Here is a 24,171-nt window from a genome sequence, read left to right as displayed (position 1 = left end):
ATTACATTTTGCAGCATGTAATCTGTAGTTGACTACATTTTAAAAGTAACCTTCCCAATCCTGTTAAAATCTCAAAGAAAATAGAAAAAGAAAAATAATCGATAGTTATTGTAATACAGCAAGTAATGCTAATAGACAAATATTATATTTTATTTTTTGGATTGCAAAGGGAACATATAAATGGGATGTTTCATGGTAAAGCCATATCTACTCTGCACAAAATATAAATATAGGCCTACTGTGACTCTTGCTGGTACTTGTGTGGCGTAAGCGAGTCAATCCTCTGTGTGACGCGCGGGGGCGCGCTGCAGATGTGTCGCAGATTTAAAAAGTCACTTCTCGGATCAAGTGCAAGGAAACGGAGCAGTGCAAAGCATGAAATATTAAATTATAAACACATCAGCGGAAAAGAGGGAAGGTGTTCAGGAAGAGAAGACAGACAGTGTGGTTTACAGTTCGTGATTACTTTAACGACAGCAAGGGAAAGCACAATATTTTCTTTATTTTAGGAGATCAACTTAGCCGATGGAACTGTCAGCAGTTGGTGAGCAAGTGTTTGCTGTGGAATCAATTATTAAGAAAAGAGTCAGAAAGGTAAATGAATGCGTGTGTAGCTGTGTGTTGTTGACAGTGTCTGTGCCTGCTTTGAGGATTTGACAGCATTGGATGTGAGTCAAACCAATGCACTCGTGCGTAACTGTCCCCACCGGAATAAAGTTGGTTTGATGCTTGATGTTTTTAAAACATTCAACCTCGAGAAACTTAAATCGATTACTACACGTTGAGCATAATGACATACATTTTTTTATTTAAATTTCATTAGAGTGCAGAAGAGAGAACACAACCTAGTTTGACGTTATCCGCATTGTTATATTGTAACGCATAGATGTTATAAATGTGTTGAACTGTCGCTGATGCAAATGAGGGACTGTTTTTTTCCCCCTCAATTGCATTAATTCTACAAATGAGAGTAAAACCAAACCCAAATTGTACCTCTAGGTGGCAATGCACATCCACTAGATATTGGATGAAAACTAAAGATTTTACATTATTTTCTAAAATTTCCAGTAGTATTTATTCTCCATTGAAGAATCCACATTAATATACACTCTGGAACTTTATTAGGAACACCTGTACACCTACGATTATCTAATCAGCCAATCATGTTGCAGCAGTGCATAAAATCACTCATGTTCACAAATGTTCACATCAACCACCAGAATGGGGAAAGAATGTGATCTCAGTGATTTCGACTGTGGCATGATTGTTGGTGTCAGACGAGCTGGTTTGAGTATTTCCTTTAACCGCTGATTTCCTGGGATTTTCATGTGCAACAGTCCAGTGCAGTGGTATTCAATTAAAGGTCTCAACATTTCCTTTCCAGCAAAGGTCCGGATAATAATATGTATCTTACATGTTGACAGTAGTTATGGCAAGGAAATTATGTATCTTTCCTTAATAGTTTTTTTTTTAACTTGCCACGTTGGCAGCAATAGTACTTTGTAAAAAAACAAAAAAGGCTAGAAAAAAATCCTGATGAGGATTGGGGGCCCAGAGCAGTTAAAGTAGTGGGGTCTAATGGTGTGTTCACGTACAACACTCGAGTTTGACCACTGGATTAAATTTGTGTTTGAACTCTAGTTTGCGCCAGTAACACACACCTGCGAGTATTCCCCCTTCTCTTCTGGAAAAGGACAGGAAGAGGTGCTTCTATGACAACTTATCTTTCCGCCATCAACCATGGTCAATATCACAATGATTGCTGCTCTGTATCTGTTGTGGAAGTCCCAGATACGTTGACGTTGTGTCATACAATTCCAGGTGCCCAACAACCATTTTTTCATAAATTTTTCCTGATTTCTTCTGCTACTAAGTCAGAACGTCAGTGACATCCAGACAATCACAATGCTGATAGACTTTCGCGTCAACGCGTCATGTGGATATTTCGCTCAAGTTGAAAAATTTTATGGTTTCACGTTTTCGCTTCGCGCCATTCGCTTCATTCGCACTGCCCCCTGCGAATTTGCGTCTGTTCGCATCTTTGCATTGACTTTGTATATAATCGCGCAGCGCGAAACGCTCGATTTGTGTTGTATGTGAACGCACCATAAGAGATCTTTTCTTCCAAAAGATCAAAATATTTAATCATGACTTCATCAGTCGAGGACACTTGGATATGAATATTAAACAATAAGATCAACAGTTTGTTTTGAAGCTGAATGACAGCAGTCCAGTTTTAGTGTTTAAATATTTTTACATTCAGAATCTCTACCTATGTATGGGACATAGGAGGCCTTTTGACAGATAAAATAATACTGTGGGTTCAGGGGTGTCCCCTGAGAGAAAATTTATAAAAATATAAAAGTCTGAATGGAACATTTTTATATTTTCCTTTGAGAATCTACTAACAACAAACAAAATAGGCTTAATTTAAGTATAAATAGGCTTTCTTAGCCATGAAGACATCTTGCAAAATTAGAACAAATATCTGTTTGTTTATTATGAAAGGCTCATAACATGCTGATTAATAAAGCTAAATTTAGAAAAAAACATTATAGTCTAAAGGCGGTACGTTAACTTGTCCTGAAACAGACCTGGCTTAGCTGAACTGTCTGAATCCCATATCAGACAGATGAAGATAGTTTCACTTTGCTTCATTTTTGTTTTCTGCAGTTTTTTTTAAGCTGTAGCGGTGTTTTCGCTACTATTGTTGAAACAACTGCTCCTGCAACTCGTACGCACAGTAAATTAGGCTTTATGGGGCGACGTCAACACGTATGCTTACACAATCACTTAGCCAGGTGTCTGATAACTAGCACAAAAATTTGGATCCGGACCGGAGTCTGCCTATTGAGTACCCTGCTCTAGAGTTTACTCATAATGTTGCCAAAAACATCCAGTGAGCGGCAGTTTTGTGGACAAAAATGCCTTGTTGATAAGAGAGGTCAACGGAGAATGGCCAGACTGGTTGCATCAGACAGAAAGGCTACGGTAAATCAGATAATCACTCACAATTGTAGTGAACAGAATAGCATCTCTGAATGCACAACATGTCAAACCTTGAGGCATATGGGATACAACAGCAGAAGACCATGCCGGGCACTTTAATAGGACCATGGTGTACCTTATTATGTGCTTAGTGAGTGGATGTGAGAATAAAACCACTTTAAGATTTTGAATATACATATAGAAGCGGTTCATGCATCTTGTGTGCATTGCATTTCTTTTTGAGTTGTGTGTTTTTAAATGACAAAGTCATATCAATACTTTGTAGACGGTCCCTATTTTGTTTCAGTGACTGGACAACACATTTACACAACACAACATATATGCTTTGCAATACAGGCAGACTGAATTAAGATGAGATGTCTAATCTCTTACTGATTCTAATCATTATCTAATGCAGTTCACATAAACCCATTTTTATGCCATTATGCCAAACTGCGATTGCGAATGATAGTCAAGTTGGCTGAATTTCTAAAAAATATTAAAACTCAAACATAATCAACTTTATTTTTGTCTCAAGTCACACATGTTATGGGGTGGCACACAAATGTCCCCCTTAGATTAACGTTAAAGTGTTGGTCTGAATAATCTCTGTGGACACATATCGCATTTGGAATATTGTGGTGATGAGAGTGAGGTAGACTACGCAGTTTTATTTTCCTTGGGGCTTCAATAACTAAGGTAAATTTGAACCTTTCGGACGCAGCCAACAAGACCTTCTATCTAGAACACTGTAGTTATGGTATGTTATGACTTCAGAGTACCATTACATAATCTTTTGTAAGAAAAAATAAACCAGGAAAATTCTTATTTGAAAAGAAAAAATAATAATGTTTTTTTTCTCTCTTTTGTATAAATTTCTTGCGGTTAAGGGACATGTCGAGTATTTGTTGAAGTGGAAGGGATGGCCTCCGAAGTAAGTTTTTATTTTTTTTATTTTATAATTTTTTTAAATCATAAGAAGGACAACAACAGTATTAAACTCCTAAACTTAAATGTCTTGATAGTTTTACTACTATTACCATTGTCTAGAAGCTTTGGAATTGTATGGAAATGTATGGAATATTTGTTAAAAAAAAAAAATGTTGGCATGCTCATCTAATTAAATATGCATATAAGACTTGTTTAACTTTTTATTGACTTAATAGGTACAGTACATGGGAGCCAGAGGAGCACATCCTAGACCCTCGACTGGTTTTAGCCTATGAGGAGAAGTGAGCAATTACTGTATAAAAAAAGAGCACTTTCTCAACAGTGAATTTTCCCTAATAACCACTAGTGTCTGAATCTGTCCCATCTGCTTTTTCTTATTATTTCTCATTTCAAACAGAGAACAGAGAGACAGATCAGTGTGCTGGCGTAAAAGAGGGCCAAAACCAAAAAGACTGCTCATGCAGGTAATTAAAACATCCAATTCCTCATTTCTGTGATTTTTTTTCTTTTCTAAACATTGTCTTTAAGTCTTGTCTACCCACATATTCCTCTACCAAAGAGTGCACACCAAGGTGCAGAGAATTCATCTGCACAACTGCCTATCTCAGTGACACGACCGCTTGACCCACAGTTTGGCATTGTGGATGAGAGGTTCCACTCCACGGGGGCATGTATATACCTTGGATTAAACCAGCACAAGAGAAAGAAGAAAGCATCCAGAGAGACTTCTGAGGAAGAATGGGATAGAAGGGAAGAAGATTATGACGAGGGGGTTATGGAAGAGGAGGATGAGGAGGAGGAAGACGCAAGACAGGAAGGAACTAAAACTGGCAGCAACACTTTAAACAGTAAGTGTGTTAGTTGTCAGAGGGCAGGCGTAGTCGTCACTTTGACCTAATTTTATATCAAGACTGCAGTTTTGCTGGCAATAAACCACCACTGCAAGTAAATCTCTTTTTTCTTCCTACTTGACTAGATCCATGATAAATTAGGTGTTTGTTAAACCTGAAAATGCAAGGAACGTCTACTTATTTTTTATTTTTTGATGAAATCAAAGCTGGAGTTTGTGTGGCTTTTAGTCCATTTCTGTTAGCTTTTAAGATGTCTATATGCAGTGCTGGGAAACGGATTATATGTAATCTGGATTATATAATCAAATTACAAAAATCAAGTACTTGAAATAAAATCAAATTACATTTTAAAATACCCGTAATCAGATTACAGTTACTATTGTATGGATAACTTGATTACATATTATTAAGGTAACGGCAGTAAATTTTAAAAACACTGGCCCCTCTCCACTGCCACTCCCCAAGAGCCCTCCAAAAAGGCCTGATAGCCTCCCCACTACCTGATGTATATATCCAGGTTGCCCAGCCTCCTATATACCATCTTCGCAAATGCCACCACCCTGGCCAACTCGAAGCAACACTTATGAAATGAGGGCGCACCAGACGACCTCCATCCCCTGAGGATTACCCACCTGCCAATCATCATGCCGGTCAGGACCCAGCTCTCCCTATATCTATCACCCACATTCAGGACCACCCCATCACCCAAAACACACAGTGTGAGGAAAAACGAAAACCAAGTGTCAACTGCATCACACACGAATCTGAACCTTCGACCAAAACTCTTGGATCTTAACACATTCCCAAAATACATGGGTCCCCGTCTTCTAATTGGCATCGCCAGCAGGTGGGTGTGTCTTTAAGACCAAATCTATACAATCTAGAGGGGGTCCAATAGAATCAATGCAAAATCTTAAAATGCATAAGGTGCACCCTTGCATCTCTAGATGTAGACTTGTTTTTTTTTTTTTTATCTTAGCCCACACTCCCTCCTCCAATACCAAGTTTAAATCTTTCTCCCAAAATCTCTTGAGAGAAGTTTAAGCTCCATCCCCCAGACACTAGATTAACAGGGAGTAATACACTGATGCCTCATGACCTTTTCCAAAAGCAGTAATCACCACTTCTAGAGTATCTGCCGCTTTAGGGGGGTGTATGCTACTCCCAAAAATAATACAGAGCAAGTGGTGCAGCTGTGAATACCTAAAGAACTGAGATCTGGAAATCCTAAAATGTTGAACCATCTTTTCAAAAGATCTCCACTCTCATATATGTCACCGAGCGTCTTAACCTTTCTCAGAATCCACTCTGACCAGCAGAAAGGAGACTTGTTAATACTTAATTTTGTGTTCAGCCATATGCTCGAGGCAACATTTAAATAATTGTCCGAATTAAACACTCTGAACACTTTTGTCCATACTGCATGCAAATGCGAGATAATGGAGTGTGACTTAACTTCTCCGGTTAGTTTGATAGAAAGGCTTTGCAATGGCAAAATAGGGGAAAGAACTTCCTGTTCAATAGAAAACCAGGGAGGGGCTCTCTCAGGTGGGAGCGACCAATGAGCCAAATGTCTGAGGCCAAATGCATAATAATAAAACAAACTCTTGGGTAGACCTAGCCCACCTCTGTCAACTGGCCTATGTAACTTATTGAAGTGTAATCTGGGATGTTTACCATTCCAAATGAAGGACTTTGCTGTTCTATAAAATTGCTTGAAATAAGAGAGGGGGACATCTACAGAGAGAGATTGTAGTTGTACCAGGTAGCTGAAATTTGGAATACAATTCATTTTAATAACATTAACCTTCCCAATAAATGTAATGAGGCCCACCTACTCACATTGCTCAAAAACCTTTTTAATAAAGGGTTGAAATTAACAAAATCATACAAATTTGCTGGGAATAAAATGGCCAAATACTTAATGCACTGTTTGAGCCACTGGAAGGAACCCGGCTGAAAATGTATCCCATTATTGTTCTGTCTTGCCCTGGAACCATTAGCAGCTGCGATAAGGAATTCCAACAATTTGGACGTTGTTTCGTTGATTACGATTCTCCAAATCCTCCAGTTTTGCCCAAACACGTTCCAAATCCACCGTGGTCGCTTGCAGATTAGCAGTTTCTTTCAGTTCACCGTCCAAATTGAGTCCGGGGCTTTCAGCCTGCCAATGAGGGGAATCGGCTTGAGCACGTAAGTGTCTTGTAATGTCTCCAGAGCCCGAGTATTTCGAATTTTTGGAAAATTGTTCCTAGAACAGTTAAGAAGCAGGGTGTATCGAATCTCACTGGTTTATTACACAAATAGTAATAAAATTAGCAAAGTGCGCAGAGCTCGCCATTCACACGTCTGCTCCTCGCATGGTGTCACATGACCTCTCATTCATAATTGTTTTACTTTACATTGCATATGTAAACTTCTGACAAACTCATTTTTATTATTATTTTAATTATCACTGTCATATAACCATGTGTCACTATGTCTTTGGAAAGGTTTTGTCCATCAAATGCATCTAAATGCCAAAATACACATAATTTTGAATTCACAATCTAATTTCTGGAGCAAGACCACATTTGTTATACAAGTTCCAGACAACCTTTCCATAATTCTAGAAACTCTCAAATAAAAAATGGCATTATAATCTTCTTTTTAAATAGGAATATTGATGGTGTGAATTATTCTTATCAGTTAAATGTGTTTTTGTATTTCATGACCCTTTAAGTGCCAGTTTCAATCATGAAGAAACAGACCAATAATGAGTAAAACACAAAAATAATCATATCAATTCTCACATTTTGATTTATTAAATTTTCTTAAATGCATTTTAAGCATTTTTTTTATTTTTTATTATTACCTGTTTTGCGGGTGGTAGGTGCTATATCACACCCTGGGTGCACATAAAAAAACGAACATTCATAAAATCGCTTGTAGAAAATGCTTTTAACAGCTAAGATCAATAGTTATTGGGAAATGAGCCCTAGAACTATGAATGCGTGTTTTGGAGAAGTGCTTCAGAGAAGGTACATCAGCAAAATATTCCGCATGAAAAATCTGCATTTGGCGGGTGTTCATTTCAAACCTTGTTCACTAGGAGTAGCTGTACGATACAAATATATACAAATTCGGAAGAAAGGAAATCAAAACTGTCATTGACTTCAAGCTTTGCAATCGCACCCACACTTACTGCTGAAAAAGTACCTCTAGAAAATTTTAAAGTTTCATGTGTTGGTGAATGGTGAGACACCCGGCGAGCCACTCGTGAGCCATTGGTTCCCGACCCCTGCTCTATATGCTAGTCTTCTCCTAAAAGTTGACAAATTTTACTTTTTGCAGATATGCAGATTTTACATTTGCAGTCTTGCTCTTCTGGCAAAAGGACAAAAAATATTGATGACTCATCTTGCAGTCACTAATTTTTTCAATAGAAATATATTTACACAGGAATGGAAACTGCATTCGTCAAGCAGTTTCATGGGGTCTTTAATGTATCTGTTACATAAATTTCATTGCCTAAAACAGTACCCTGCCCATACAGTGCATGACTATTTATGATCATGTTTATTTGACATTGAAATCATATGAGAAATTTGTTTATATGTATAAAATGTACTCTCGCTGTCTCAGAGCATATCAGAACAGAAGGCTGGAGTCCAACCACTGAATCAGAGAAAACAACTGCATCTGCTTTGTCAGAGCACTGGAGTCCAGTTATGGGCCCTGAGGAGGTAACTGTGACTGATATCACCATCAACTCTCTAACAGCGACTTTTAGAGAGGCCTTGGTTGCAAGAGGCTTCTTCAGAAGCTGGGATATGGAGTTCTAATAGGACGAGGAGAAGGTGAGGTGAGGATGGTGAGATTGAAAGAGTATTATTAGTACGTCCGTTTTAGCAGTTTTTATTATGTTGTTGCATGGTTTCTGGCAGTGTTTCAGACTAAGTCTATCTGTGCTGCAAATACAATATGAAACATATTTTTTATCATATACATGTATTTGCACTATACAGTCAGATCCATAAATATTGGGACATCGACACAATTCTAATCTTTTTGGCTCTATGCACCACCACAATGGATTTGAAATGAAACGAACAAGATGTGCTTTAACTGCAGACTTTCAGCTTTAATTTGAGGGTATTTACATCCAAATCAGGTGAACGGTGTAGGAATTACAACAGTTTGTATATGTGCCTCCCACTTTTTAAGGGACCAAAAGTAATGGGACAGATTAATAAATCAAACTTTCATTTTTTAATACTTGGTTGCAAATCCTTTGCAGTCAATTACAGCCTGAAGTCTGGAATGCATAGACATCACCAGATGCTGGGTTTCATCCCTGGTGATGCTCTGCCAGGCCTCTACTGCAACGGTCTTCAGTTCCTGCTTGTTCTTGAGGCATTTTCCCTTCAGATTTGTCTTCAGCAAGTGAAATGCATGCTCAATCGGATTCAGGTCAGGTGATTGACTTGGCCATTGCATAACATTCCACTTCTTTCCCTTAAAAAACTCTTTGGTTGCTTTCGCAGTATGCTATGGGTCATTGTCCATCTGTACTGTGAAGCGCCATCCAATGAGTTCTGAAGCATTTGGTTGAATATGAGCAGATAATATTGCCCGAAACACTTCAGAATTCATCCTGCTGCTTTTGTCAGCAGTCACATCATCAATAAATACAAGAGAACCAGTTCCATTGGCAGCCATACATGCCCACGCCATGACACTACCACCACCATGCTTCACTGATGAGGTGGTATGCTTTGGATCATGAGCAGTTCCTTTCCTTCTCCATACTCTTCTCTTCCCATCACTCTGGTACAAGTTGATCTTTGTCTCATCTGTCCATAGGATGTTGTTCCAGAACTGTGAAGGCTTTTAGATGTTGTTTGGCAAACTCTAATCTGGCCTTCCTGTTTTTGAGGCTCACCAATGGTTTACATCTTGTGGTGAACCCTCTGTATTCACTCTGGTGAAGTCTTTTAATTGTTGACTTTGACACACATACACCTACCTCCTGGAGAGTGTTCTTGATCTGGCCAACTGTTGTGAAGGGTGTTTTCTTCACCAGGGAAAGAATTCTTCGGTCATCCACCACAGTTGTTTTCCGTGGTCTTCCGGGTCTTTTGGTGTTGCTGAGCTCACCGGTGCGTTCTTTCTTTTTAAGAATGTTCCAAACAGTTGATTTGGCCACACCTAATGTTTTTGCTATCTCTCTGATGGGTTTGTTTTGATTTTTCAGCCTAATGATGGCTTGCTTCACTGATAGGGACAGCTCTTTGGGTCTTATATTGAGAGTTGACAGCAACAGATTCCAAATGCAAATAGCACACTTGAAATGAACTCTGGACCTTTTATCTGCTCCTTGTAAATGGGATAATGAGGGAATAACACACACCTGGCCATGGAACAGCTGAGCAGCCAATTGTCCCATTACTTCTGGTCCCTTAAAAAGTGGGAGGCACATATACAAACTGTTGTAATTCCTACACCGTTCACCTGATTTGGATGTAAATACCCTCAAATTAAAGCTGAAAGTCTGCAGTTAAAGCACATCTTGTTCGTTTCATTTCAAATCCATTGTGGTGGTGTACAGAGCCAAAAAGATTAGAATTGTGTCGATGTCCCAATATTTATGGACCTGACTGTAAGTGTTCTTGTGCACTATCAAACCCTCCAAAATGTTTTTTCAGGTTTGCGATCAGATCACAGTAAATTCTTTATCAATTCTTGCTATTTAATTCCCAATTAATAAATACTAATACATACAAAATCTTGAAATTCTCAATGTTAGGCATAGAACCATAAAACAAATTTAAAGCAAGTTTTCTGATGCTGGTATGTAATATGATCTTCTGTTTTCTTGTGCTGTGCAGAGAAGTTTAGAGATTTTCAACTAAGATAAACTCCATTTTGTGTGTCCAGGTGCTTACATAATTACAGTGCTAGGACAAAATATGAATTAGCTAAATTAAATATTTTTAAAGACAAGCTGTCAATTATATATATACACACACACACAGGCGGTCAAAAGTTTGGAATAATGTACAGATTTTGCTCTTATGGAAAGAAATTGGTACTTTTATTCACCAAAGTGGCATTCAAATGATCACCGTGTCAGACATTAATAACATGAACAATTACTATTCAAATTCGAAAAAAAATATCCAGAACTTCTTAAACTTCTTCAAAGATTTCTCATAAAAATTTTCTCCACACGCAGCAATGACAGATTTGCAGATTCTTGGGATTCTAGCTGTCAGTTTGTCCAGATACTCAGGTGACATTTCACCCCACACTTCCTGCTAGCACTTGCCATAGATGTGGCTGTCTTGTTGGGCACTTCTCACACACCTTACAGTCTAACTGATCCCACAAAACCTCAATGGGGTTAAGATCCATAACACACTTTTCCAATCCAATTATCTGTTGTCCAATGTCTGTGTTTCTTTACCCACTCTAACCTTTTCTTTTTGTTTTTTTGTTTTTCTGTTTCAATAGTGGCTTTTTCTTTGCAATTGTTCCCATAAGGCCTGCAGCCCTGAGTCTTCTCTTTACTGTTGTTCATCAAATTGGTGTTTAGCGGGTACAATTCAATGAAGCTGTCAGTTGACGACATGTGAGGTGTCTATTTCTCAAACTAGAGACTCTGATGTACTTCTTGTTTAGTTGTACATCTGGCCTTCCACATCTCTTTCTGTCCTTTGTCTTTGAAGACTGTAGTGTACACCTTTGAATGAAATCTTCAGTTTTTTTGCAATTCCAATCATTGTATAGCTTCATTCCTCAAAAGAATGATTGACTAACGAGTTTCAAGACAAAACAGTTTCTTTTTTTGCCATTTTTGACCTAATATTGACCTTGATACATGCCAGTCTATTGCATAATGTAGAAACTCAAAAACAAAGACAATGTGAAGCTTAATTTAACAAACCAAATTGCTTTAAACTTATGGAGGCCCAAACCTGCAAAAATAATAAATACATAAATAAATGTAATAATAAAAAAATAAAGGAATTAATGTCTTGATAAAACAAATATAATTCGTTTTTAATTAAATTTATTCCTGAATTTATTATTGTATGACTTTATTCCTTTATTATTTTCTATATGTATTTGTAACTTTTTTTTATTTATTAATTTAGTTTGCATTGTTTTTTTATTTTTGTGTTCATTTATTTTTTATATTTATTTATTCCCACATGTATTTATTTCCATATTTATATATTCCCATATATATTTATTTATTTATACATGTATTTCTTTTTTTACTTTTCTGTGTGCAACATGGAAATGAGGGAGGCGGTCCTTGCGTAGCTCCAGTGCATCATTGGTTGAGAGCTCAATAGTACTTATCGAAAGCAAATAAGATGGACGTTCCACCTTTGCACCCCCTGACTCGCACAGATTTTGAATATGCAGGAAACGTTTTGCAGAGAGTTTAACAATCCAAGATGTGCTTCGACATTCATAACGGCCAACAGCTCTCGTAAACCATCAATAAGCACTTCTACTCTAAATGAAACATCATTTGATGTGTGGTTATCGACTTCATTCGCTAAGTTGTGCAACTCTCTAGATATATGTGAAGCGTCAGCTATACATTTTTTTTTTTATTGCAGATGTATACATACATAAACGATCAGGGAAATGAAGCATGGTTGTATCTTTTATAATGATCAATCATAACAGAAAACAATATTATGGATTTGCAGACATCAAAATATGAAGTTAAATACACAGAAAAATAGAAAACCATAAGATTAAATCATATCATTTATGAAACTTGCTCATTTTGTGGTTTTGTTGAAGAAACAGTTCCCCATTTATTTTGTGATTGTAGTATAACCAATAAATCTTGGATTGACTTAAGCTCTTATGTTTTTAGCCCCACAAACAGCTTTAGTTTACACGATATGGCTATGACCTAACGTCACATCAAAACAAGTCAAGAGTAATCGAGCACACGCTTCAATCTACAATAAACCAATGGTAAGCAAGACCCGCCTACATAATTATCATACAAGAGACAGAAATGTAAGAATAAATATAAAAATAAATGAATGTGGGAATATTTAAATATGGAAATAAATACACGTGGGAATAAATACATCTAAAAATAAATGAATACATTAGTAAATAATAATTTAAAAAAAATGAAAGAATAAAAATAAAAAGAGAAAATAATAAAGGAAAAAAAGTCTACAAATATAAATTCAGGAATAACTTTAATTAAAAACTAATTATATTTGTTTTATCAAGACATTTATTCCTTTATTTATTTTCTTATTATTACATTTATTTATTATTTTTGCAGGTTTTGTCCTCCATATAAACTGTGTTTGATATAATGGCAAGTGATTTTCTAGTACCAAATTAGCAATTTAACATGATTACTCAAGGATAAGGTGTTGGAGTGATGGCTGCTGGAAATGGGGCCTGTCTAGATTTGATCAAAAATGACTTTTATCAAATAGTGATGGTGCTGTTTTTTTTTACATGAGGAATGTCCTGGCTATATTGTGATCAGTTGCATGCCACTTTGGTGAATTAAAATACCAATTTTCTTCAGAAAAAAAAAGCCAATTTTGTACATTATTCCAAACTTTTGGCCACCAGTGTATATACTCTTTGTCTCTCTCCACTGGCTGCCGGTTCATGCACGTATTAAATTCAAGGCCCTGATGCTGGCATATAAAACAGTCACTGGGTCTGCTCCAGCATACCTAAAAACATTTATGCAGAGCTACGTTCCCACCAGAAGCCTGCGGTCGGCTAAGGAACGTCGCCTTGTCGTACCAAAACAAAGAGGCACCAAAACACTTTCCCGGACTTTCAGTTTCATCATACCACGGTGGTGGAATGACCTTCCCAACTCAATCCGGGAAGCTAACTCACTCTCTATCTTCAAAAAACGGCTAAAAACACATCTTTTCCAAAAGCACTTAACCAGTCACTAAAAATTTTTTTTTTTTTTAAATACAATATTATTTACATTTCTTGATGCACTTAAATATGTTTTGTATACTATTATGATGATAGTGAAACTTTGTAATATGGCACTTTTTGTACCACTGTCTCCCTAAGATGATTCGCTGATGTTTTTCCTCTTTTGTAAGTCGCTTTGGATAAAAGAGTCTGCCAAATGAATAAATGTAAATGTAAATGATATACTTTGTAAACATGTCAGTATCTACATATATACTTACACAGAATTTGTGGCCTCTTGATACTTAAAATATCATGAGGCCAGAAGGTTTCTGTAGCTCAACTGATAAAGCATGGCACTAGAAATACCAAGATCATGGGTTTGATTTCCAGATAACACACAAACTGATATAAATGTACCTTGAATTCACTGGATGCCACTTTGCATAAAAGCATCTGTCAAATGCATGGAAATGTAAAAAGAAAACAAATGTAACTATCTGAAATACAACCTTAAATATGTATTTATTTTTACATTTAGGATTCCAGCTTTTACTGTCAATGTGCCCCTCTTTGAGACTGCATTAGCAACAATATGACAAAAAACTTTCTATTGAACATGTTCTATCTGCACAATGATGTTTTACAGTGATAATGATATATTTTACAGCATTTATTAAACTTGATTAGTGTTCATTTGTTAAAATACTACCGTTGGGGGTCTGGGTAGTTCAATGAGTAAAGACCGTGACTTCCACCCCTGGAGTCGCAAGTTCGAATCCAGGGCATGCTGAGGGTCTCCAGCCAGGTCTCCTAAGTAACCAAATTGGTTGTCACATGTGGTAACCTCCTCCTGGTTTCTATAATGTGTGGTTCTCGCTCTCGGTGTGGCGCATGTTGAGTTGTGCGTGGGTGCCGCGGAGAATAGCGTGAAGTATACACGCGCGCCATGTCTCCGAGGTAACGCGCTTTACAAGCCACGTGATAAAATCCGCGGATTGACGGTCTGAAGCGGAGGCAACTAAAATTCGTCCTCCGCCACCTGGACTGAGACTGAGGCGAGTCACTACACCACCACGAGGACTTAGAGCGCATTAGGAATTGGGCATTCCAAATTGTCGAGAAAAGAAAAACACTATATATTCTTTGTTCATGTTAGTTCATATATAAACGTATACAACTTGAATGTAAACTTGTTAGTATTTGTAGAAATTAACTTAAAGCAATCTAAAATGCTGTAAATTGTTAACTACTGCATTAACTAATGTAAACAAATACATCCTTGTTGTAAAGTGTTAGTATTTTCTTCTTCTTCATGTTTAAATACATTGCTCTCTTGTGCATACTCACCAAGTATGAATTTGCAACATATTGCACAGTAGTCTACAATGTTACATTTACTTTAAAGACTGTTTCTTTGTGGTATTACATGATCACCGAGGAGAACTGAAGACAAATTTGATGTATTTTTCTATATTGACGTGAATGTATATTTTGCCTTTAGAAATGTCATTCTCTTGGGGCTCAACTGTTTCATATACCTTTCGTAGTAACTGACTTCTTGTGGCATGTGTTAATTTGATAGATTTTGAAAATGCCTGTGGTTGCTTTTACTTTTCAGACTATATGCACTTTAAAACAGAAGACTTGGTGTTATAATAGAATAAATAAAACTTTTGTGTAATTTTCTCACTATCCATAAGAAATGCATGTTACATTTAATCAGTGATACATGGCACTGTATGGATTTAATAACTTGTAGAATCTGCCTCAAGCCATCTCTGACACATGTTGACATACTGCGTGCTCCACATTTACATTAGAACTGAAACCACACTGGTAGCCAATTATTTTTGAATAGTACAAACATATTTTAATGTACAATTAAATAATTGGCAAAAATCTGAACACCATAATAACTTAAAAAAACAAAACAAATAAACAGTAAACTACTGAAAACAGTTTTTTACTCCTTTTAGCAAGCACCAAAGAGTTAGCAAGAGAAGTGGTCAAAACTAGTAACCAAAAGGTTGTATGGTTGCTTTTCCAGTCTGTTTTATAAAGAAATAAAAATGAAAATTACAGATCAAAGCAAAGTTTTCAGTTGCCATTGTTTGTACAGTGAATCATAATGTATATACTTCTATATGCACGCATAAGACATTTCCTCAAAATGCCATATTTCTCAGCATTTCCACAGAGGGATGTATATGGTTTGACAGCAGTGTATTTTGCATCATCAATACATCTTTGAAAAAGTGTAATTTAATATCAACTTTTGCTTCAAGTTTTTAATCTCCAAAAAAATTATGTTTTAATATATATATATAAAAAACAAGTTTTGTTGTCCTTGTTTTTATAAAATAAGTCTCAAACCATATTGCCACTGTTGTGTGGTCATCCAGCACCCCTTTAACTAACTTAAGAATCATTAATTCAATGGATTTTTATCTTGCAACACCATAAAGACCATCCACCTTCTTAATATTAAAAACCAAAAACTTGTCTCTTTTGCACTATATTTGTGTGCAGGATGGAGACTATGACAGCCAGAATTGGTTTAGTACACACTAATGAAAACCTTTTCATTTAAGTACACATACAAAGGCGCATTGGTGCTTTTCTAACTTGCACTCATTATTTATCAAAATCTCTCAGGTTGAGCCTACCCTAAGCTGCCCATAGGTCTTCAGCACAAATAAGCTTAAATCAAGGGGAAAGATCTGTCCATCTAACTCCATTTACATATATATTTATATCTTTTTTTTTCTTTTTTTTTTAAACAAAGACCATTTTTCAGTAATTTATTTTCATTTCAAAAGTTTTTCTTTATACAATAAGCAGATCACTTATATCCCCCAAAGTTCAGAACAATAGAGATTCATGGGAAAAGTCAGAATAACACTAACTTCCTAGAGAGACGGGGAGGAAAGACTGGACAATGAGTCAGAAATGACAGAGGATAATTTAAGGTGATTATTTGCTAAATCCACAACCCTGAACAGCATTTTGACCACAGCAGTCTTTGTAGAGATCACTGCACTGTGCAGTGAGCGCACACCTGTAGTGTCATCAGTACTTTCAAGGTTCCATTGTTGAGAAGGGCATAGTGAGAACACATTCATGGGACTGGGTGTATGATGGAGGGAAATCTGACATGCATAGGAGGACAGATGTTTCCCATGCAACAAGCCATGGAAAAAAAAGACTTACTTCCCAAACACTATCAAAACTTAATTTAAGCCCCATCCACCCCAAAAAAAGAAGAAAAAAATACAAAAAGTAGAAGAAGAATATAAATTCATACATTTACAGTCAGGTTCTATCATTAACAAAAATATACTCTTTGTGAATTGTAGCAGTTTCAAATAGCATATGCCATAAACTGATCAAAACAAAAGAAAATATCTATTAGCCAACCAAAAAAGCTGAGTAATAAATAAGTTATTACCAATTCCATTATGATAATCATTACATTGGTGGGAACAAATCTAATACTTTCCAAAATGGATCAAACATTCTTGCGGAAAAAGAAACAAAATAGTCCATTTTGTTTACTCATTATGCCTTTTAATTTTATGCCACTTTTAAAATCTTAAAAAATATCTATAAAAAGGCAGACATCTTCACCCCTAAAATATTTCTGGTCATATACCAAGAGGAAATATTTCCCATCCTTAAACCCCTAACCCTTTGAACACAATTGGCAATATATGTGTGTGTGTGTGTGTGTGTGTATATATATAATTAACATCAATAACTTACCATTCATTTAATTTAATTTATTGACTTGTACATGTAGTATCTCCCATAGGAAGTTCAGTTCTTTTCAATTACGTAAGAAAAATAATAATATTAATAATAATAATGACATCCTAGATTCGATCTTCTACCAATCCCTGGCAATCAGGACAGTTCGAGTACTGCAACTACATTAAGTCTCATGAGTTGTGTTTTATGTTTGTCCCCAAATCTTGGTTATTAGTCAGCATGTCACTTGTCCCTTGCCCATGCAAGGCTCCCATCCCACCTAGCTGTGAAAGCATTGCACTCTGGTCTACTCCAAATAGGCCTTGGTCCATAGCATTAGCCTGTTGCTGCTGCTGTGATGACTGCTGCTGTTGTTGTGGAGGTGGAGGGGCAACCATACCAGTGTGGTGTGGAGGAAGATGACCTGGGTGAGGGGAACCTGTCTGGTTCTGGGGAGAGATGCGATGGGGTGACGGCTGGGGCTGCATGCGAGGAGATGGACTAGAATTTTGTGGCTGGGACTGGGGACGAGGCGATGGCTGGGGTGAGCGAACTTGGTTGCTAAGGGAAGTGTTTAACTGCTGACCCGGCAAGTGGGGAGACTGTGACATCTGTTGCTGTGGCTGCTGAGGGCTCATGGGATTGTTGTGCTGAGCAGGAGATCCTGCTCCTAAGTGTGACTGTTGTTGTTGGAGGAGCCTTTGCTGCAAAAGCATGGCTGAGGGTTGTGAACCAACTTGAGCTGATTGCATCTGCTGTTGATGGAGGGGACCACCACTTCCAGGACCTCCATCAGAACCTGGGAGCCCAGCCATAGCATTCTGCTGTTGCTGCTGTTGTTGTTGTTGTTGCTGCATCTGAAGTTGCTGGTGCTGCAACCTCTGTTGAAGAGCTGCAACCTGCTGATGGGACACAGACCCAGAGTAGTTCTGCTGAGTCCCAGATTGGGTTCCACCTTGTTGGTGCTGGAGACCACCAGACTGAGGTTGGCCAGGCTGCTGTGGAGGAATTCCAGATTGGCCAATATAGCCCTGCTGCTGGGGTGGTTGAGGATGCTGGAACTGAGCATGGTTTCCCATATGTTGCTGCTGCTGCTGCTGTTGCTGCAAATGCCTCCTCATCATCATCTCTCTGAACTGTGGGGAAATGTTAGACATGTTGACGCCCTGACTGGACATAACACCTTGTTGCTGCTGCTGTTGGTGTTGTAAAGCTGCCATCTGCTGTTGTTGTTGCAAATTACCACCCATCATAGGCCGCTGTGGAAGTTGCTGCTGCTGCTGCTGTAGCGGATTCATTAGCATGCCAGTTCCTTGTGTCATTTGCATACCTGCTTGAGCTGCCCCAGGATTTACATTCATTTGCTGGCTGTCAATGACTCCTGGAGCTCCACCGGGTCCTCCTGCTATACCTGCACCTCCTGTTCCAGGCCCGCCTCGACCAAGGTACCTGGGAACCCGTTGCCTGATGAAGGTTGCCATAAGCTGAGGGTTTGAACGTAGAATATTCAGGACTTGTTGTTGCTGATGGGGAGAGCTGGGTGACCTTAAGGTTCTTAGGAGTTCCTGTAAGGCAGCCTGAGAGTGATTTCCAGAGCCAACACCTGCAGGAGTGGCCCCTCCTTGGCCACCCATCATACCCATTACACCAGAATGCCCTTGCTGCTGTTGACTAACCATCTGCTGCGGTTGCTGGGGAGCGCCCATTCCTTGCAGAGCCATTTGGTTCATTAATCCAGGTCTCTGCTGAGGAGGCATGCCAGAACCCGGCCACTGCTGCTGTTGCTGTGAAGCCTGAAGTTGAGGTCCTCCTTGCTGAGCCTGCTGCAACTGGACTTGAGTGAGCGGAGTCTGAGGTCCAGTCTGCTGCTGGATGCCTGCTGTAATCATTCCCTGCTGCTGCTCCATGTGAGCTCGAGCCACTCCCGCATGAGTCTGGGATGGCATTCCCTGAGGTCCAACCATCCCAGACCCAGGAAGGTTTATGCCCATCTGGCTTTGATTTTGCGGACCCTGATGCAGGCCATGTGGAGGAATCATCCCTGGTCCCTGGTTCCTTTGCAGGATATTTTGCTGAGCCATTTGCCTCTGGGTCTCTGCCACTCGTTGAATCTTCATGGCAATTTCTACTGCAGCAGGTGGGGGACCAGTTGGCTGATGCTGCGACATCACTGGCTGTCCTAGGTTTGACTGTTGCTGTTGAGAGAAGCCACTCTGCCCTATGCCTGGCTTTCCCATGGACTGGGAATGTGGGGAGGATCCAGGAGGTCTTTGTACATATGGAGGAAGGTTGTTGGGATGCTGAAGCTGCTGAACTGATGTTGGCTGTTGCTGTTGTGGTATCAAGGGCTGCTGTGGGGAGTTCATCATCCCACCACCTCCAGGCATTTGCTGGTACTGATGGGCCATCCCTGCTAATTGCTGTGGCTGTTGAGATGGAACACCTCCAACCCCAGACTGGGGCACAGCAGGTTGGTATTGATGAGTTGGTGTCTGTGGGGTAGGGGGTTGAGTGCTGGGTGTAGGTGTGCTGGGTCCAGTAGTACTATTGTTCCCAGGAGATGGCAGCCCACCATTGCCTCCTGGTATCTGCTGGCCTGCCCTCTGCATGCTGGCCATTCTTCTGCGCACCATCTGAGCCTGCTGGAGCCTGTGCTGGAGCTGTTGCTGCCGCAATTTCTGCTTGATATTGAGGCAGAATGGCACAGGGCACTTGTTCTCTTGGCAGTGTTTTGCATGGTAACAACATAGTGCAATTAGTTGCTTGCAGATAGGACAACCACCATTGGTTTTGCGTTTGCAGCCCTTGGTATGCTGAACTACACGTTTCATTTTCTGGCAAGATGGAAGTGAGCAGTTGGCATTGCGGCACTGACAAGCATGCACCAGGGACTGAATGCACCTCTGGATACTGAGACGACGCGAGTCTCCAGGATTCTGCATTGAGGAACCAGCCTGGCTGTTACTTTCATCATCCAAACCCAGGCCCAGTTTTTCCATCTTGTGTTCGTGACATTTTGTATTGTAGCATGTGATACAGAGGTCATAGTCCTGTGAAAGAGAGGTTTAGAATAATAGTGAAATAGTGTATCAAGTACAAATAATTATCTATATAAATATGGTGACCAGACATCCTGTTTCTCCTGGAGCAAGTTTTGAACAGTTTTAGACTGTCCAAAGAAAAAGCAAGATGTCTGCTCATGCCATATAAATACACTCACTAAACACTTTATTAGGACCACCTGTACACCTGCTTATTCATGCTATTATATAATCAGCCAATCATGTGGCAGCAGTGCAATTCATAAAATCATGCAGATACGGGTCAGGAGCTTCAGTTAATGTTCACATCAACCAACAACCAACAGAATGGAGGAAAAATATGATCTCAGCGATTTCGACCGTGGCATGATTGTTGGTGCCAGACAGCTGGCTTGAGTATTTCTGTAAATGGTGACCTCCTGGGATTTTCACACACAAGTCACTAGTTTACTCAGAAATGTGCTAAAAATAAAAAACACCCAGTGAGTGGCAGTTCAGCGGATGGAAACACCTTTCAAAAAAGAATGGCCAGACTGGTTCAAGGTAAAAGGCCACGGTAACTCGAATGACCACTCTGTAAAACTGTAGCGAGAAGAACAGCATATCAGAATGCACTGCAGGTCGAACCTTGAGACGGTTGGGCTACAACAGCAGAAGACCACGTCGGGCACTTTATTAGAACCATAGTGTTCCTAATAAAATGCTCAGTGAGTGTATATTAGCTCTACAGCTTTTAACAGCTTTTTGGTGATAATTTAATTAATTCAAAATCGAGAACTGAGAGACTGCAAATGCTGTAAATTCCTTATTCTATATTCCTTACCTCACACACAGTGCAATGAAAGCGAGTCTCGACATGATGCTTGCACTCGTTGCAGGTATAGACAAAACGATCCTGGCTTTGGTTGTGTAGTTCCACCAGCATGCACATAGTGCTCCATTTGGATCGTCGTAGTGAAGAAAACTCCAGGTGCTTGTCTCGTGCGAGTGTTAGGAAGGCATCACGGCCATCCATCAAATCACATGCCATCAAAGGGTCCGGGTCAACAATGGGCGGAAGAGAATTGGAATTGGGCCCAGCAATAAGCCGGATAACAAAGAACACCTTACAAGCAAGAAAAGATGTGGTTACACTATGTCTATGCGTACATTAATGTTTTACCAAGATACTGATCAGAATGCCAAGACTATAGAGTGAGCTCAATACAAAACGTAAATTTAAAATGTTCAGCAAAGATTTCAACCTTTTAGAGGTCTGTACCAGTAATTTTTTAAAATGAAGTTCAAGTCCTCATACCTCTTTGTGCTTTTCCATAGTGGCATACAGTTTCTGTGAAAGGTCATTGGACACATTTGGCATCCCTGGCTTCTTTTTATTGGCTCGACTTAGACTGGTCTTGTTCTTGCTTGTCTTTTTGTTGTTCTTTTTCTTGGCATTCTTGCTATCACCTTTTGTTGTCTGGAGAAACAAAGACAAATATTAAATGTTATGAGAACAAACACATTTACAAAGGAACAGAACCTGAGATAAGTGAGATCTTCAAGACTAACATCAACACTCTCATTAGTCGTGCTGTTTTCCTCTCTCTTTCTTTCCTCCTCCTCCTGTTCCAGCTCTTTGATACTCTCTTCAAGCACATTGGGCCAGAAATCCCCCTCAAAATAGGGCAGTTCTTTAGCGCTGGTGAGACGATCCTCTGTTGCCTGTTTGAATATGTCCTGTAAACAAATACATGAAAAAAAAAAAAGTTACTTCCCTTTGCAGATCTCTACACGGTACACTGAAAAAGTTGAATATTTGTATTAACATTTTTAAAATAATATAATTGTGTTGTCCAAGTTGTACCTTGTAGTCATGCACAGTACGCTCCGCTACAGCTTTATCCAGCATCTTCCTATACCACTCCTGCAGCCGCTTGGGCTTGGGTATCTTCTGGTCTGCAGGGTGACAGTGGAAGATGTAATCATCACCTTCACTAGGAGGGCAGGCCCAGATGTGTCCTGTAGTGAACCTAAGAAACATATTTACAAAAAGCAAGCAACAGAAAAGGACAACGAAACCGATAAAAATATTGCTCAGTAGGGCCAATGACAGTTGAAGTATGATAAAACAGTATGATAAACAGATGGTAGAGTATATATCACCATACCCTTGTTTTTTGGCATACTCCATGTACCCTACAAGAATCTCATGGTACACTCCTGTTCTCAAATAGCGTGGTTGAAAGAAGTGGACACTGTCAAGGTAAGATATGTAAACCCGTCTAAAGGAAGGATAAAAAAGTTTAGCAGAATAGGACAGGCTCATCACATAAGAGTGTACAATTAATTTCAATTAAATTAGATAAATCAATGAAAAGAGGTAACTGCCTGACCTTTGATTAGGAGGCGGACAGTCTGAGCCATACTCTTGCACATGCATCCCGAAGAAACAAACATCAACACCATCGACATCCTCAAAGGCAAATAAAGCTTTGGTTCTGTATGGGAAAGACTCTGCCATCTCTCCACTATCAACAAACCTGGGAAAAGGAAAGAACATGAATTCAAATCCAAGCAGACAATCATTGGGAATAGTTTGCAAAAATTTTTAATTTTTTCTTTTACAGATTTACAATGAATTGATTTAATGAACTTATATCACACAAATCATAGTGAACAAACATGGCTTCACAGCAAGAATAACAATGTGACAACTTATTTGAAGGAAATACTCTTAAAATGACCAACAAATAAATGTAAAGGATGAAGTTACATTGCCTGGCAAAAAAAAAAAAACTCACAGATTGGATTTAAATAAGTAGATACATAAGAGCCTATGATTAGAACATTATTGCAGTCATTAGGCTGGCAACAAACATTTGAACCCTAACTGATGCAGTTTATAGCTTCTCATTTCTTAAACAACCATGTCAGAAGATGTATTCCGTGGTCGTGGAAAAGATATTACTGTGTTTTAGAAGGGGAAAATTATTGGCCTGCATCAAGCAAAGAAAACAACTAACACCATGTCCTAACCAGATGCGACACGCGATAAAAGGTATATTTTCCACGTTAATCTTCCTAACCAGCTGCAACAGCGTCAAGGCTTTCTATTTTTGAAATGGTTTATATTTTTGCTAGGGATGTGCACACATAGTCGAATATTCGTTCTGCAATAATTATTAGAATAGTAAAAATACTATTCACATTTTGTAAAGTTTTGCTTTGCTGGCCATATATACAGTGAATGCATGCTGACTCCTGAACACACAAACTAAAACTGGCAGTTATAACAGAATCCACTGGGTGGCGCTGTTGAGTGAGGACACAAGTTGATCACATTGGTTGAGCAAACGGTTCTGTCAGTATGTTCAGACAGACACCAAAAAAGCAGGTTCTTGTGAGAATGTGGCTTATTGCGAGAAAACTGGGTTCCTGTTTAAATGCATTGGATAAGCGGTGTACACTTTACTCTCGCATATGTGCAGCTCGTCAGAAAGCAGAATCCCTGTAACAACGTAATCCCAGTGACACTTCTGTTAACAACAAACATGGCATCCGAGAAAGACTACGCTAGCTGAGGTAAGGGACATTTCATTATTTAAACTAGTGTGTATAAATGAGTATAGTTTACTGAGCACGTGATATGCATGTTTTTCTCAACAAAAACATGATACAATATAAAC

General features: G+C 38.8%; 2 protein-coding genes across 9 annotated transcripts in view; one reads left to right on the top strand and one right to left on the bottom strand.

Moving 5' to 3' along the window:
- The first annotated feature begins 330 nt into the window (after positions 1–330).
- LOC127626629 (chromobox protein homolog 7-like) lies at positions 331–8,810 on the top strand. 2 transcript variants are annotated; one of them, XM_052102561.1, is made up of 7 exons: positions 331–594; positions 3,713–3,748; positions 3,879–3,922; positions 4,155–4,220; positions 4,337–4,403; positions 4,499–4,787; positions 8,415–8,810. In XM_052102561.1, exons 2-7 carry the CDS (start codon positions 3,746–3,748, stop codon positions 8,612–8,614), a joined length of 669 nt encoding a protein of 222 aa, XP_051958521.1. In that variant the 5' UTR covers positions 331–594; positions 3,713–3,745; the 3' UTR covers positions 8,615–8,810. The 2 variants fall into 2 exon arrangements, with proteins under 2 accessions (XP_051958521.1, XP_051958520.1); XM_052102560.1 differs by lacking the exon at positions 3,713–3,748.
- Positions 8,811–10,403: 1,593 nt separating this feature from the next.
- Positions 10,404–24,171, bottom strand: part of LOC127626613 (histone acetyltransferase p300-like) — a 43,261-nt gene continuing 29,493 nt past the window's right edge. For all 7 annotated transcript variants that reach the window (XM_052102525.1, XM_052102527.1, XM_052102529.1 and 4 more), the window contains exons 25-31: positions 22,879–23,025; positions 22,654–22,767; positions 22,350–22,515; positions 22,055–22,222; positions 21,801–21,962; positions 21,327–21,608; positions 10,404–20,512 (exon numbers count right to left, since the gene is read on the bottom strand). In XM_052102525.1, coding sequence (XP_051958485.1) covers positions 17,654–20,512; positions 21,327–21,608; positions 21,801–21,962; positions 22,055–22,222; positions 22,350–22,515; positions 22,654–22,767; positions 22,879–23,025 — 3,898 coding nt within the window. In that variant the 3' untranslated portion in view covers positions 10,404–17,653. The remainder of the gene's footprint in view (positions 20,513–21,326; positions 21,609–21,800; positions 21,963–22,054; positions 22,223–22,349; positions 22,516–22,653; positions 22,768–22,878; positions 23,026–24,171) is intronic.

The sequence above is a fragment of the Xyrauchen texanus genome, chromosome 33 (assembly GCF_025860055.1).
Source record: "Xyrauchen texanus isolate HMW12.3.18 chromosome 33, RBS_HiC_50CHRs, whole genome shotgun sequence".
NCBI classification, from domain to species: Eukaryota; Metazoa; Chordata; class Actinopteri; order Cypriniformes; family Catostomidae; genus Xyrauchen; species Xyrauchen texanus.
Note: the sequence above shows the minus strand (reverse complement) of the source record. Positions and strands in the feature narration are given on the sequence as shown.

What these genes read in the sequence shown, in the direction of transcription:
- LOC127626629 (XM_052102560.1), top strand. Translation starts at nt 526, where the DNA reads ATGGAACTGTCAGCAGTTGGTGAGCAAGTGTTTGCTGTGGAATCAATT. An exon ending in TTAAGAAAAGAGTCAGAAAG is followed by an intron (nt 595 to 3,878) that starts GTAAATGAATGC and finishes CTTGCGGTTAAG; the next exon opens with GGACATGTCGAGTATTTGTT. An exon ending in CAAAAAGACTGCTCATGCAG is followed by an intron (nt 4,404 to 4,498) that starts GTAATTAAAACA and finishes CCTCTACCAAAG; the next exon opens with AGTGCACACCAAGGTGCAGA.